Here is a 16,565-nt window from a genome sequence, read left to right as displayed (position 1 = left end):
ATGGACTGGTGTCTTTATTCAACCTTACCAACTATGGATTTATGTAATAGGTTCACGTGGCTGCTGCCCTCCCCAGGAGCACCTATTGACCTTTTCTTTACTTCCTCACCAATCCATACAGCCCCAGGGAATTTTCTCCACCCTGTGCCCCCCAATCTGGTTTATTAGCGTACAGGGTAGTATTGCAAGCCTGCGCTCAGCTTTAATGTGGTGTGCAGCAGCACAATACAAAGACAGATTTTAGGCCATTACACCTGTTGAAATAAGAACATTTGTGATGACTTTTGAAAGAATACATAAGAGGACTGATGGATGTGTTGCTCGGTGATAGGGGTTACATTAGAGGGTTAGGGTGCTTAGTTTATGATTAGGGTTCATTTTCTCATCAGTTAAAATTTTAAAGGATTATTTTAATTTGAATTAAAGCGAAAGTCTAAGCACACAAACTGTAATATAAAGAAAGTCAGCCAGATGATCAGTGATGTGCTGCTTGGTGCTTACTGAATAACTTGCAGGGTAACTTTGCAAGGGTACATTGTGGCAATGTAGGTAGAATGGTGAAGGAGTATGCAATCAGCATTAACCAGAGAACAACAAACCATTGCAGGAACTGGGATACTATGAGTAGTTCCCACACATCATTAACAGATGGCAGTACAGGTCAACATACAGGCCATATATTACAAAATGTAAGGCACAAAATAATAAGCCTCAGGAGGTAACACAAATCGATTTATTAGAAAAAATATATTTTTCACTGTACAACACAATTTATAAAAGGACATAAAAATATACACAGTTATTTTACAAAATCTTTATAATCTCAAAGTCAAATTTTCAGCACACAACTCAGTATATCATTTCTGAATTTGTAGTGTACAAGGCCTGCTTAAAGGTAAGGCACAGTGTAATTGTACGCTTTCCCTTTTATGCGTAGGACTAAAATATACATGCTTCATTTTTTTTTTTTTTTTTTTTTTTAGTCCAGTAAATATAAATTGTTTGCAAACAGTTTATATTTTCCTGTTTCCAGCAAGCAGGGGGAACTTTGGGCCCCTTTCCACAAGTTTCTGTCCTATTCCCAATGGCTATGCTTAAAAAAAACCCACTGTCAACAGAGTTCAGTAGCTCAAGCTCTTATTTCACAGTTAAATGAGTCAGGGCAGTTACTAATCCTTTCTACCAGTCTCACTGCTCTGTATATCCTCTGACAGATTTTCAGTGAGAGAGTGGCAGTTTGAAAGCAAGCAGCTACTGCTGCAATCCCTGTTAAGAAAACCCATCATGGTCTGTGACCCCCTGTGTCATGGCTGCCCCCTGTATTAAATGTTCATTTGTAAAATTAGGGGTTCCTATGTATGTACAGCAAAAACTTTTGGATAGAGTAGGGATCATTTTGAACCCTTGTCCAGTTCTCTTTGCCAGTGTCCTCACTAAATATATTCACTTTTGCTGTTTGTGCTGGTGACCAGCGGGATGGGAAATTTACCATTTGAATTTGAGGGGACAGTAATTGTCCCAATGGTGACACATGGTAACAATTGCCGGGGTGATTTCCCAGCACTTTATGGAGATTTACTCTCACTTCCTGCTGCATGTCTGGACAGGAAGTGTGAAGAAACCTGCTGGGATTATAACCCTCCCCTATTCTAAAACTAAAAAACTTTTTGGTATGCATACAATTTAGTTTAATTCAATTTAATTCAAATTCTTTTCGATGTGGAAAAGATTGGCATTACAGCTGGTTCATTGTAATTCCCTTCCATATAAAGTTCCATATTTCCATGTTTTAGTTTAATAAAGGCAATGTATTGCCTATTCGTGTTTTTAGGAATATTTAGAACTTCATCTTGTAGCTGAGGTTGGTCTATAAAACCTCATTTCTATGAAATAGTCCATGTTGATTGGCCCTTAATGGAATGTACGCTATTTTCTATAACATAACATTGACTTTTTTTACATTTGAAACCGGTATCAAAAGTAAGACAAACACATCAAATTTAAAATATTCCATTTAAATTATCATATTTACAATTTAAAAAAAGTCAAACAGTCCGTGAATTTTATAATTTTTTTTGCCTCCTTAAATTACTTTAAATATGCGGCAAGTATAAAAATTTTATAATTACACTATGTTTTTTTCCTGCCACCCATTGTGCATTTATATCAACAGGAGGCATTTCAAAGTTCTCTGGCCATCCTATGGCTTGGAGTTTGGAACTTTAAGAATGGATCTCAACTTGTCCTTATAATGGTCTTCGCAGGCCCGGGAACATGGCGTTTTCTGTCTGGAGGAGGCTTGTGTCCCGTGGGCAGTGGTAGTGACAGACGCACGTATTAATGAACATCACAGGTTTTTTCATAACTCTGTTCTTGGGACACTGGAACTCCACTTGGGCGGTCCTAGTGCTGTGCGGTGTACAACATCGCCCATCGCTGCAGTCACCGCAAAACTTGGGTGTGTAGCTCTGAACACTGACGCAGTTTTTGTATTCAAATCGCATGGGTTTTTCTGATCTTGTCACCTTTGTGCATTTTTTTCCTTCCTGTAATAGGGGAAGAAAAAATATTTTTTTAGGGAGGTGCACACATTTTTGAATTATTGACATTATGAATACAGATGTTATCCTGCATGGAGTTGCATGTTGTGCCTATGCTAGCATTGATTACACCAGTTTCCTCCCATATTACAAACACATTATGGTAGGTTCATTGGCTCCTGCCTAAATGGGCCCTAGTATATGGATACAAAATGGCTATGCTCATGTGTTATCACATTAAGCATGCCATTCCCAATCCCAAGCCCAAGCAAGTTGAGGTAGGTTGTGGAAAGACCTGGCGACCTACCTCGAAAAAATAAAAATTAGGCAAGAAAACTCTATGGAAAAAAGGCTCAGATATGAGAACTGCTCTAGAAAATAGTATTCAAGTGTATGTCAAGTCAATTTTTTTTGTTTTACGATGGCCATACATATAATAATCTGATCAAATGATTCTTCACTGAATCAGACAATATAATCAAATCTATCATATATCGAAAAGACATATACCGCAGCCATGGAACCTTCTGTGGAACCTAAGGGTTCCTCCAGAGGTTACTAGTGGTTCCTCAAGCTGATTCACCTTTCGTCTGATGGTGCCAGCTTAGTTGGGGGGTTAACACAACTTGGGAAAATCAACTAAATGAACCTAATGATCCCTTCAGCTGTCTTCAGTGGTGACCAGAACTGATGGGAGCATTCTTCCCACTACCCACAAATATGAGGGGCATTTTTTCCAATAACCACCCATGAATTAGTTCTTGAAAGGGTTCCCCAAGACCTAAAAATGATTTCAAGGTTTCCTCTGTGATAAAAAGGATAAGAAAAAGCTGACGTACTGTGCCATAAATTCATTTTGAGCAAAACCATAGAAATTATTCTGATTGGTCAGAGCGGAAAATTAGATTAAGATCACTAAGTGTATGGTGCATTAAATGATCTTTTTGATCTTCCAATTGTATTTTGAGCCCCGAAACACAATGGACGTTTTATGCTTTCTTGTTATGAGCGAACAGCAATATTAAAAGATTTTGGAATCCAAGATCTTTGGTCTGGCACTCTCAGTAGATTTTTACATCTGGATCCAAAACTCTGTGTCCTAGTCTTTGGTAGAGTAGGGGAAGGCCATTTTCTGTCTGTGTCCCTGTTACAGATTTTCTCTCCCTTCCTGTCTGGTAAAACCATCGTCAACAGGACAGGAAGTGAAGGGAAATCTCTCTATCGGAGCACTGGATAGCTGCAAAAACTTGACTGGAGTTCAAACCCTTACCCACCGAATCCAAAAATTTGACATACATCTTAAATAAAGGCGTAATGACATTATTGGTTATTACCTTTCCAAAAAGCCCCTGTTTCTCCTCCTCGCAGGGTCGCACCATACACAGGCGGACCTGCTTCTGCATTTCACACCGATGATTCCGATTGGACACCCGGTATGAGTGACCAATGCCGCAAGTCTTGGAACACGCACTCCACTCTGTTGTCTGTGTAATGCAGTTGCTGCCCATGTCAGACACAGCGACCCCTAAAGTGGCTTCAGGCCTGTAGGCTGTAAAATACAAAAAAAGGATATTGCTGTGTTAAAGTGGAAGGGATGATAAATATTAAAAGAATAACCTTTTATACATCAATGTACAGAGTTCATTAAAATCTTTTCTAAGTCTGTTTTAACCCTTCAACACCATTTGAGCACATACAGTATATTTGTATCTATTTTTTGTGAAGGAAGGGGTCCTAGCACTGTGACTGCACTGTCACCAGCACCTCCCGGGTGAAGACTGATAAGCCGGTAGCGTTATGTGTTGGTGGTGGGTCAAGGAATATCCTAGAATACAGTCCTGAAGAAGCAGATAATCCACAAAACGCATAAACCGATTAGGACACAGGTGTTTATGGAAGATTTTTAAATATCTTTAAATCATTATATGAAAACAATGTATTTAAGATTGCTTTGTAAATAAAAATAGATTTCATTATTTTTATTCTGTTGTGCAATAACCTATTGGTCAGCTTTGAACTCCTTATTGTTATGACATTAAATGGCAAGAAATATAACACTAATTAAAATTATATATATATATATATATATATATATATATATATATATATATATATTTTAGGAGATGTCTATTAAGATTTACCACTATTGTCAGAGGTGGGTAGGTAGGCTAACGAGGTGATCACTGTGATTGGCTGTCACAGAAATCACCTAATCGGGAGCATAGCCCCCGATTACATGGACTGTGAGCTTGCAAAATGGGAGATGGTCACATTTTCATGACATGATCTTTAAAAAAACGTTATTGAAAAATGACATACCGTATATACTCGAGTATAGGCCGACCCGAATATAAGCCGAGGCCCCCAATTTACCCCCAAAAAAACTGGCAAACTTATTGACTCGTGTATAAGCCGAGGGTGAGATATGCCTGTCCATCCCTGTGTGTGTGTCCGTCCCTGTGTGTCCGTCCATCCCTGTGTGTGTGTGTGTGTGTCCATCCATCCATCCATCCCTGTGTGTGTGTGTGTCCATCCATCCATCCATCCCTGTGTGTGTGTGTGTCCATCCATCCATCCATCCCTGTGTGTGTGTGTCTCCATCCATCCATCCATCCCTGTGTGTGTGTGTCTCCATCCATCCATCCATCCCTGTGTGTGTGTGTCTCCATCCATCCATCCCTGTGTGTGTGTGTCCATGTGTGTGTGTCCGTGTGTGTGTGTGTGTGTGTGTGTGTGTGTCCAGCCTACCTGTGTCCCGAGCCTCCGTCCCGTGCCTTGCCTCCTTGCCTCCGTCCCGTGCCGTGCCTTGCCTCCTTGCCTCCGTCCCGTGCCGTGCCTTGCCTCCTTGCCTCCGTCCCGTGCCTTGCCTCCGTCCCGTCCCGTGCCGTGCCTTGCCTTGCCTCCGTCCCGTGCCTTGCCAGGATCGCCTCGGCGGCCATTCTAAAATTCAAAAGCCCCGCCTCCGCCTCCGCCTGTGATAGGCGGAACACTGAATTTCCCAGCAGCCTGTGTTCCGCCTATCACCGATATCGTCTCATCCTCGTACTACGGACGAGGATGAGACGATGTCCGTGATAGGCGGAACACAGGCTGCTGGGAAATTCAGTGTTCCGCCTATCACAGGCGGAGGCGGAGAAGGAGGCGCGGCTTTCAAATTGTAGTATGTCCGCCGTCTGTCTGCTCGATACGCTGATCGAGCAGTCAGACGGCGATGACTCGAGTATAAGCCGAGGGGGGCACTTTCAGCCTCAAAAAAGAGGCTGAAAATCTCGGCTTATACTCGAGTATATACGGTACTTATAGGGAATACTGTACAACAGTCCCACCAAATCACTGCCCTCACCAATGCATTTCATCCCGCCCACAGGGCTTGGTCACAGAGATTCCCTGTGTTGTATTCCCCATGTTTATGTGGCTTTCAATTAACATTTTTAAGGATGACATCATCTGAGTGGAACTGGCTCCTTTTATGCAGTGAGGTAGACTTTATGGGGTCTCAGACAAGTGGGTGGCCGATACAAAGGTCAGCAATATAAAAGTAAAAGGTCAGGAATATAAACATGAATATACTTGTAAAAAATAATAATAAAAAAGTAAAATAAATCACTCTTTCCTTTTTATTATTTTTTTACTGACATAGTCCTTTTTTATATTGATGATCTTTTACTTTTATATTGATGACCTTTGTATCTGTACTTGCTTTGTAGCCCTAAAGAAGGGGGAGTGTGTTTGGCCATCAAAATATTTTTTTCCCGATTCATATTTTTCTGGAATATGAATTTTCTGCTATGAATCAATTTTATCATTAAAAACCTTGGACTCTTGGACATTTGATTGGCGCACTCATTGGATTATATGTATTGGAGCGCTCAGTGACAGTGCAATTACTGTGCTGGGGGCTCTGAGTGAATGTAAATCCATGTCGCCAGCTATACGTATATGCATAAGGCTGGCAGTAACAGACTAAGATACCTATGTTTTTCCACCTAAATATAAACCAGTTTCATGTGTTTCATCAGATTATGCAATATACTTCAAAATTACCATACAAATCAAAATCCATATTGGTAAATCTTAAACAGGCCATGTTTTACAATCGGATGTCCTACATATGACCATTGTATGTAGTAAGTAAATACATCAAGGTCGTATACAATGAAGCAAGATGTCTATTCTCAATAGCGTGTAGAAAAGGCCAGGGATGACGTGTCATGCATTAACCTAAACAACCATTCCAATTTTAGTTTAAAGCCTGGTACATACTACAATTTCTTTTTCGTGCAACCCAGCGGGTTGCACAAAAAAGAGCTTTCGGCTCTTTGCACTAATCAATTCAACATTGGTATAGTGATCTCACCCCATTGAGCTGTTGTGTTCTGACACGGGAGGTGCCCCCCCCCTCCCAGAACTTCCATTGTCTGAGAGCACTGATCGGGCTGTTACACATGGGCCGAATGTCGGCTTTTTTTTGTTTTTGAACCGCCCAATGTCTCCCAACATTCGGCCTGTGTGTACCCGGCTTCAGTCATGTTGGCAATTAGTTGCTACTAGTAAGTGCAATTTTACGTTGTTTTTTTCTTTTCGCTTAATACAAAAAACATGTTTGTATTGATGGGATAAAAAACTGATAAGCAATAAACGATTGTAAGAGCCCATAATGCATTTAAAGCTATCTTTGCAAAAAAAATAATAATGTTGAAATAGGACTTTTGAGAATCTCACCGGCCATTGCAAAACCGCCAATCGCCACCTCTTCTTTGGAGTCGCAGATCCACTTCTCGCAGCACTCGCCGGGCACTTTCACTTTGATTGGGTTGGGGCACTCAGGACTAGGCAGCAGTAGGTCATTGTTGCATCTGGGAACACAACTAATCTGCCCGTCCTGGCATGTACAGTGATATTTACAGCTGGGCTGGAAGGTTTCACCACTGCGATAAACCACATCATTGAACACACATTTGTCGGCTTCCAGGGCTGGAGAATGAAGGGAAAAAAGATATACAATGACATACTGGACCCAAACACAAACGGTAAAACACAAATGTACTGTAAAACATTATTATTCTACAAATTAAGTGGGTATTCCATATATACATACAGATAGGGCCAGGACAAAGAGGGGTGCAGGAGGGGAAGCTGCCATGGGCCCAGCTCCACAACCCAGACTGCAGTCCGGCTTTACTTCTTTTTGACCTGTATACTCTGTGCGTTTATTTAGTATGCAATACTTACTTCTTACCGCTGCACTTTGTGCATTATTAATGCCTAACCCCTGGACTCACTCCTGACCTCTGAACTCTGTGTATTGCATACTCTTGACCCAGAGAAGAGCAGGCTCAGGTTTTATATAACCATACCCCTTTAAGCCCCTTTCACTGTTAGCAAAATTCAGCCATTCGGTTCATTATGCTTCGCATGCCTTTATTAGCCCCCCACCTGCCCACTCATTCAGATTGCCCACTCATTGTAATAGACCCTGACCAGGTTTATTTGGGATGGAGCACCCCTCCCCCTCTTCATTACCTCTTATTTAGTGGCCACCAGTGCATAGGAGGAATCCCTTCAGTTCTCCCACATAGAGGAGTTTGGCTCCCATGGTTGAGACGCAGGATCTTTCATTCTATTACTAGGGTAGGACCCACTAATTCGGGGTACTTTGACGCAGTAAGTGGGCTTAGCACTATAAAACCATATAGTGTGACCAAACACCCGTATTTTTGGAATATGTTCAGGTGTTTTTAACTAGCCTGCTGGAAATGTAATACTTGAATGTGTGCTCTGTAATATGTTCGCTACTGTTTGTTGGTCTTATAGCAGCACCATCTTGAATTTAAACGCATTAAGGTGTGCCCCCAAATATGTTTTTTGTATGAGCAGCAGGCTGTCGCCAGATTTCATAGCAGTGCTATACAATGTTTGTACTTTACTGCTTCTTCCCACAATGCAAGCCTTCAAGTCAACGGACTTCTTGAAAACAATGTACTCCCTGTGTGGCTGCAGCTTAGTGGGTAGCACTTCTGTGACACATCCCAGCCAGGATTCCACATGTTCTCTCTGTGCTTATGTAGGTTTGCTCTGGGTATTCCAGTTTCCTTCTACATAAGACATTCTGGTAGCTTAATTAACTCCTGATTAAATGGGTCATATTATATGAGATAGGTACCTTAGATCAGCCATTCTCAACCAGGGTTCTGTGGAACCCTGGGGTTCCTCCAGGGGTTGATAGGGGTTCCTTGAGCTGTGGCCAATGAACCACCTATTTGATGATGTCTACAGAGTTCAAGGTTCAGCAGCACCACTTAGCAAAGCCAGCAGCATGACACCAAATATATTTTTAGCTGTCTTTAAGGGTGGCATTCTGAACACCACTTTATGGGGGATATTCTTCCTATTGACCAACAATGGAAGGAACATTGGTTTTATTGAGCCCTGATGATTTGGTTTTAGGAAGAGTTCCTCGAGACATAAATGTTTTTTTTGGGGTTCCTCTGGGGTTTAAAGGTTGAGAAAGCCTGCCTTAGATTGTAAGCTCCTTGACAGCAGTGACTGATTTGAATGAATAGTTTAGTAAGAGATATATAAATGCCTATAATAAATACATGTTACGTCAACAGTTACTAAAAGAAAGAGTAATTGTACTGAGAGCTCCCTCTAGAACTTCCACATATATCTATGTTTAAAAGCAGTTTGGAAGTAAAAGATAAAGGTGTTAGCTGATTGCTATAGATTTACAGTGGCCTTGTTCAGTAAGAGGTTTGCAGCTATATTGATTTTACCAGGTTTGACTTACCCATGCAAATGCCAACATCGGCTCTGAGATCAGCACTGAAGTCACAGAATAGTCCCTCTTGGCACGGGTACACTTCTGAGCAGCTCTCCCCATCTTGTCGAGCGCATATGGGACAGCAGGCACAGCCATCTAATGCAATTGGTACGTTGGGAGCGCACCTGGGTGGGTCTTCTGGGCAAGGTCCACATTGCGACGGGCATCTCTGAGAAGCTACCTGCAAGGCAAATATTCCCAACGTGAGCTTAAAAGAATATTCAGTCTAGTTATGAACAGCTGGGGTATCTCTTAAAACAGGTTCAGATAATTCCTCATGGCAAATAGTCTTCATGGTTCTGTTGCAACACTTCTCCTTGGTGTTTTGTATATTGACTGTAGGACTGAGAAGTGGAAGCTTTAAATTGGCAATGACTCTTGATGCCAGCAGGCAGGGTTCCCAAACCTCCCACACTGTGACTGGCTGCACAGTGCTGGCTTCATTTTTGAGCTGCACCGAGTAAATCCATGTAGTTGGTGACAGCTCGGTCATGCTTTTGGGGGGGTGCTGATGTGCTCTATTAGTCCGGGTGACCATTGTCACCAATACAAAAAATGATGGGCATGTCTGTGGCTGGGGAACATTCCCTATCTGCAGAGGAACGTGCTGCACTTTAGACATTCCTTCTTAATGGCACCCCCATGCATTGTCACCTATGGTGCATTTTCATGTGTACTTAACTGCAAGGTATTTTGTGATTTAAAAAGAAATGTTAGGGGCTTCCTTCCCTGTGTTTCTTGCAGGTAGGACAGCACATATGTGAACCAAAAGCAGTTTTCACTTCCCTTACCCTAAGCTACCTGACATTTTCCTATCCTATCCCCTCCAACAAACTGGGTTGGGCTGTTGGAGTCCCCATTTACAATGAAGGGCTGCTGATCCTACATTGTACGTGATGATGTCAGTTGGAGCGTCAAAGAGAAGCGGCTTGCAGGAACGAGGGATTAGGTAACTAATGGTTAGCATAGGGTACCATTAACTTTTTAATGGCACACTATGCATAAATACATATACAAGTCACTCATTCATTCATAAAACAAGCATTTAACCTTTGCAGTGAGGGAGACACCCCACTCCAAGAGTATATTTAAAAAAAATCTCCCCAACCAGGGCAGGACTTACCATTGGGCTTGACTGGGCTCAAGCCCATGGGCCCCACCCAATAGGGGGCCCCGCCAAGATACATAGCCGAGTGTACCCGGCTTGGCTCCGCTCACAGTTACTGGGCGTGACTGTGAGCCGAGTACACTCGACCCGAGAGCCGCCGAGATACACAGGACTCTGTATCTCAGCAGCGCCATTTTTAAACTTTGAGACTGCAATGACAAGCCTGCAAATGACAAGGCTGCAATTATACTGGACAAGGCTGCAGATGGATGGGCAAGGCTGCAGATGGACACTGATAAGGCTGCATTGATGGGCATTTAAATGTAAGTTTTTTTCCTTAAACTTCCCTCCTAAAAGTTTTTTCCTGAAAATTCCCTCCTAAACACGGGGTGCGTGTTATACGCCAGCACGTGTTATACGCCGATAAATACGGTAATGTATAGAAGGTAGGGCCCGAAAGTGACTCAAGCCCAGGGGCCCCCACCACCCTCAGTCCTGCCCTGTCTCCAACATTCAGTTTTAATATCCTATAGAGTAGGTTTAATTTAATTTATTAAAGCGGCTGTGAGCCACAATGGAAGGTTGCATAACCCGATCTGACACATCTGCTATAGCAGAGTAGATACGTTCATATATTTCCACTAAGTGTCTGCAGTGAGATCACTTTCTCCTCTCTGCAGGTAGTGACAGTAATCACGTACGGTGACGTTCACCTAGAGGAATTCAGATATGCAGCCAGTGCCAACTTGTCCGATAATGAAGCTGATCTTTAAAATTAAAAATAGCCATATTTCAACAACAAAAAATATTCTTTCCTTCCTTTATGGAAGCAATGAATACTTTAATGGTATGCAGTTTTTTTGTACAGACTATACCACCAGATTTGCATTGCATGGCCAAAAATCAGTGTGTGTTTGTAGGAACCAACAGCAATGAATTGCAGAAAACTTAAAAAACTGAAATCGGATTGTTTGCTGTGACTGATTTCTCATGCTGGCTGCTTTAGCCATTCATTGGCTTCTCATATTTTACAGGGCATGCCACTATAATTTCATGACTTTTTCATATGGAGAACTATTTATGCTCCCTCTAGTGGAAAGTCTTACAAGTGCTCTTCTAACAGGTTCAATGAGCACTTGTACGTACAGAATAGCTAGGAAAGGCAGGGTAAGCCACCTGCCAATTGTAATACTTTTTTTCCTGATTCACACTTATGCCTCGTACACACGGTCTGAATTTCCGACAACAAATGTTTGACAGCTGGTTCTCAAATTACGAGTGTGTGTACACAATTCCGACGCACAAAAGTCTACACATGCTCGGAATCAAGCAGAAGAGCCACACTGGCTATTGAATTAAATTTTTCTCGGCTCATCGTACGTCTTGTACGTCACTGTGTTCTTGATGTTCGGAATTTCCGACAACATTTGTGTAACCGTGTGTGAGAAAGACAAGTTTGAGCCAACATCCGTTGTAAAAAATATCCACGGTTTTGTTGTCGAAATGTTCTATCGTGTGTATGTGGCATTAGGCTACTTTAACACTGGGGCTTTGGGGTCATCGGCGGTAAAGCGCTGCTATTTTTAGTGGTGCTTTACCTTTACTTGGGTGCTTTTAACTCCTGCTAATGGCCGAAAAAGGGTTAAATGAGCCCGCAAATTGCCGCTACAGCGGTGCTGTCCATTGATTTCAATGGGCAGGGGCGCTGTAGGAAGGGTGTATACATATTCAAGTCCCGCTAGCAGCATCTTTGGAGCGGTGACGGAGCAGTGTATTGAAATCAATAGGGCAGCGCGGCTATACACCCAGCAAAACGCCACTGCAGTGGTGCTTTGTGGGCGGTTTTAACCCTTTTTCGGACGCTATCGGGGGTTAAAACCGCCCCACTAGTGGCCGAACACCGCCACTAAAACGACAGTAAAGCAGCGCTAAAAATAGAGCCGCTTTACCATGTTGTCATCTGTGTCCCATTGGGGAGACTTCTCTTCTCTTCCTGTTCCATAGCCAAAACAGGAAATAAGAGGAAATCCTCCAAAGTGAGGGAATCTCTGGTTGTTACCACAAGAAATAGTGTCCCCATTGGAGGATTTCCCCTCTTTTCCTGTTCTGGTGACAACCCAAAATTTAAGATTTTCTTTCACTTTCACAGGATAAAAAAAAGACGGTCAATCTCTTTAACGGGGGCACAGACAGCAATAAAAAACTGACAGGTGTTTTAACCCTTCTCCACGCTATCCAAACCAAAAAAAGTGTTGCTCTTAGTTATACTTTAGGAAAACTATTTACATTAAGGCATGATTCCAAACTGACCGAAAAATCGATTTTGGGTTTCCATACACGCTAAGAACCCCAAAATATTTCAATTTTCTGATAAAAATGAATAAAGCCAAATTTATAAATAAGAAAAATACAGAAATATACATTTTGCATCCGTTTTGCATGACGTGAACCAAACCAGCTTTCTATGGAGCCAGTTCATATATATGCCACAGTGGGATTTTAAAAAGAGTCAGGTGAAATTTGTGAGGTTCAGGTGCGATTTCCGGTGACATGCACTTTACAAATTTGCACCTGAACCACTGAAACAAATCGGAACCGGGCTCTTTTTACAAATCGCACTGAAGCCAGCCCCGCACATATGTGAACCGATCTTACAGACTGTGGAATTGAAGGTATTGGTACAAATGCTTAGTATCGGCACCAATACCAATATCGGTATCAGTTACAGTGCAATGCTAATTTCTATACACTTTAAGAACCACAACATATTTTAATTTAATAAAATCAAATTTATAAAAAAAGAAAAAATTACAAGCAAGAAATAATATTAACCAATAAAATGATCGCTTTCATCACTGTATCACTCTTCGGACAGCACTGGAGTGAAGAAAGGATATTATTGGATTCCACTTTTGCCATGTACTAATTTTTTGCTGGTTTATTAATTTGGTTCATGAGCGTTGAAATATTAAATACATTTGATAATGGCATGCATATCCTAAGGTATTCAGAATCCCATAAAAGTCTTTAGCTTTTGGGATTAGGAAGTTAATTGTAAAGGTAATAAAACTTTTAGGTATCACTTACTTTATGAACCAGAAAGAGGGTGCAGAGGGCTTGGAGAAGGTTCCTTCTGGAGAACATGATGTCCCAGTCTTGGAGCTCAGTACTGATACCTTCTGTGCTTCTGGAAATAAGTGCCTGAGATGTCTACATCCTCCCCATATATAGAACACGGCTCCATCCACTGGGATCCTATTGGTGGACAATCCTGAAATTGGGCAGCTTTCGGAAGGATGACGATTTCCAAATTCCTTCCGCCCACTACATTTTCCCAAACAAACACTGCAGTCTATGGACGCTAGATGGCAAGCTGATATCCCTGAAGAGGGGAAAAACCTGCATGTAATGCTCTCCAAAAGGAATGTATTTTCCATCCAGCTTAGGGAAGTGACAGAGGAACTGATTACTCATCTGTACAAGAGGAATGCCTGTTATAAGCACATCTCCAGACGTCTCGTACAGTCTGAGAGGACAGGCAGGCATAATCTACTGTACTCCTCTTATTACTTATTATTCTTATGTAACCTCTAGACAATGAGAACACTATTTCCAACCGTTGAGGACTGGAAATAAAAAAGATGATCTGAATTTCTGGTCGCAGCTGCGTTTACGCAAGCCTCAACACCGACCCATGCTGCATAAAGATGCGCCATAAAGACCACAATTTGGTTGCATTATCAGTAATAAGTCTTTAGGCTAAGTTTGCACCCAAGTTCGGGAATGTGAGCAAAAGTACGCACTTTACCAACATGCACAGAAATGCTCTTTAGCAAACGCACGGTGGTGCCAATAGTTGTTAATGTCACCCCACGTATCTGTTAACATGTGCGCAGCAAACAACACTGTATGGTTCAGTGTGGCGTGACTATGAATAAGGGTCAGGGGCTTCTTTTGCACATTAGGGCACCTCACTGGTCCTACACACAACATGCAGGAATGCCAAGAAAACGCACAGAAAGGCATGCACATTCGGCCACACCTGCACAGAGTGAATGGAGCCTAATGTTGGCCATTCACTAGTACATTTTCAAACAAGAATATTCATATGGACAGTCATACGAAAACTGTTTCTACATTCCATAACTGGACAAAATGTAAATTTCACTTGCTTTTAATCACTTCAATACCGGGCACTTATACTCTCTTCCTGCCCAGGCCAATTTTCAGCTTTCAGTGCTGTCACACTTTGAATGACAATTGAGCAGTCATGCAACACTGTATCCAAATTACATTTTTATCATTTTTTCGAGACAGACAGGGCTTTGTTTTGGTGCTATTTAATTACCACTGGGTTTTTACATTTTTGCTAAACAAACTAAAAAATATAATACATTTGGGGGAACATTTTTTTTTTGTTTCTGTTATAAAATTTTGCAAATAAGTATTTTTTCAAGCCAAAGTGGACTGTGTCTGAACCTACCTTTTGTGTGTTCCTTTATGCTCAACCCACCATTCATTCTAACCCATACCAATAAGTTGAGGAAGTTAACCACTAAATGATCTTGTGTATATTTTCTGGTATTAACTCACAGCAAATTTACAGGTATCTATTATGTTCTTCATGTTCTTATAAGTACTTGCAGTGAGTTTAATTCAACCAGGTGTGTCAGAGAGATTATTCCTGAAGTTGAGACACAGAACAGAGAACCCAAAACCAATCAGCTCCTACAGGGGCAGTGTATATATATATATATATATATATATATATATATATATACACACACAGTATCTAATAAAAGTAAGTACACCCCTCACATTTTTGTAAACATTTTATTATATGTTTTCATGTGATAACACTGAAGAAATTACACTTTGCTACAATGGAAAGTAGTGAGTGTACAGCTTGTATGACAGTGTAAATTTGCTGTCCCCTCAAAATAACTCAACAAAAGTGAGTACATCCCTAAGTGAAAATGTTCAAATTGGGGCCAAAGTGTCAATATTTCATGTGGCTACCATTACTTTCCAGGACTGCCTTAACCCTCTTGGGCATGGAGTTCACTAGAGCTTCACAGGTTGCCACTGGAGTCCTCTTCCACTGCTCCATGGTGACATCATGGAGCTGGTGGATGTTAGAGACCTTGCACTCCTCCACTTTTTGTTTGGGGATGCCCCACAGATGCTCAATAGGGTTTAGGTCTGCAGACATGCTTGGCCAGTCCATCACCTTTAACCTAAGCTTTTTTAGCAAGGCAGTGGTCATCTCGGAGGTGTGTTTGGGGTCGTTATCATGGTGGAACATTGCTCTGCTGTCCAGTCTCCAAAGTGAGGGGATCATGCTCTGCTTCAGCATGTCACAGTACATGTTGGCATTCATTGTTCCCTCAATGAACTGTAGTTCCCCAGTGCTAGCAGCACTCATGCAGCCCCAGACCATGACACTCCCACCACCATGCTTGACTGTAGTCAAGATACACTTGTCTTTGTACTCCTAACCTGGTTGCCGCCACACACGCTTGACACCATCTGAACCAAATAAATTTATCTTAGTCTCATCAGACCACAGGACATGGTTCCAGTAATCCATGTCCTTAGTCTGCTTGTCTTCACCAAACTGTTTGTGGGCTTTCTTGTGCATCATTTTTAGAAGAGGCTTCCTTCTGGGAGGACAGCCATGCAGACCAATTTGATGTAGTGTGCAGCATATGGTCTGACAACTGACAGACTGACTCCCCACCCCTTCAACCTCTGCAGCAATGCTGGCAGCACCCATACATCTATTTCCCAAAGACAGTCTGGATATGACATTGAGCATGTGCACTCAACTTCTTTGGTCTACCATGGCGAGGCCTGTTCTGTGTGGAACCTGTCCTGTTAAACCGCTGTATGGTCTGGCCACCATGCTGCAGCTTAGTTTCAGGATCTTGGCAATCTTCTTATAGCCTAGGCCAGTGATGGTGAACCTTGGCACTCCTGATGTTTTGAAACTACATTTCCCATGATGCTCCACTACACTGTAGAGTGCATGAGCATCATGGGAAATGTAGTTCCAAAACATCTGGGGTGCCAAGGTTCGCCATCACTGGCCTAG

At 41.9% G+C, this 16,565-nt stretch overlaps 1 protein-coding gene across 1 annotated transcript; it reads right to left on the bottom strand.

Annotated features, from left to right (window-relative positions):
- Positions 1–719: 719 nt before the first annotated feature.
- Positions 720–13,709, bottom strand: CCN3 (cellular communication network factor 3). Its single transcript, XM_077493271.1, has 5 exons — positions 13,559–13,709; positions 9,331–9,544; positions 7,263–7,514; positions 3,875–4,089; positions 720–2,546 (listed from the first exon to the last, which is right to left on the bottom strand). Exons 1-5 carry the CDS (start codon positions 13,613–13,615, stop codon positions 2,247–2,249), a joined length of 1,038 nt encoding a protein of 345 aa, XP_077349397.1. The 5' UTR covers positions 13,616–13,709; the 3' UTR covers positions 720–2,246.
- Between the last annotated feature and the right edge of the window lie 2,856 nt (positions 13,710–16,565).

This window comes from Lithobates pipiens, unplaced genomic scaffold, assembly GCF_037356315.1.
Source record: "Lithobates pipiens isolate NorthernLeopardFrog02 unplaced genomic scaffold, aLitPip1_a1.2 Scaffold_19, whole genome shotgun sequence".
NCBI classification, from domain to species: Eukaryota; Metazoa; Chordata; class Amphibia; order Anura; family Ranidae; genus Lithobates; species Lithobates pipiens.
This window is presented reverse-complemented; position numbering and strand designations above follow the sequence as displayed.

Coding starts and splice junctions, on each gene's coding strand:
- CCN3 (XM_077493271.1), bottom strand. CDS start 13,615: ATGTTCTCCAGAAGGAACCTTCTCCAAGCCCTCTGCACCCTCTTTCTG. Junction 9,545..13,558: donor CCCTCTTTCTGGTTCATAAA/GTAAGTGATACC, acceptor TTTGCCTTGCAG/GTAGCTTCTCAGAGATGCCC. Junction 4,090..7,262: donor TGGCGGTTTTGCAATGGCCG/GTGAGATTCTCA, acceptor TGTATTTTACAG/CCTACAGGCCTGAAGCCACT.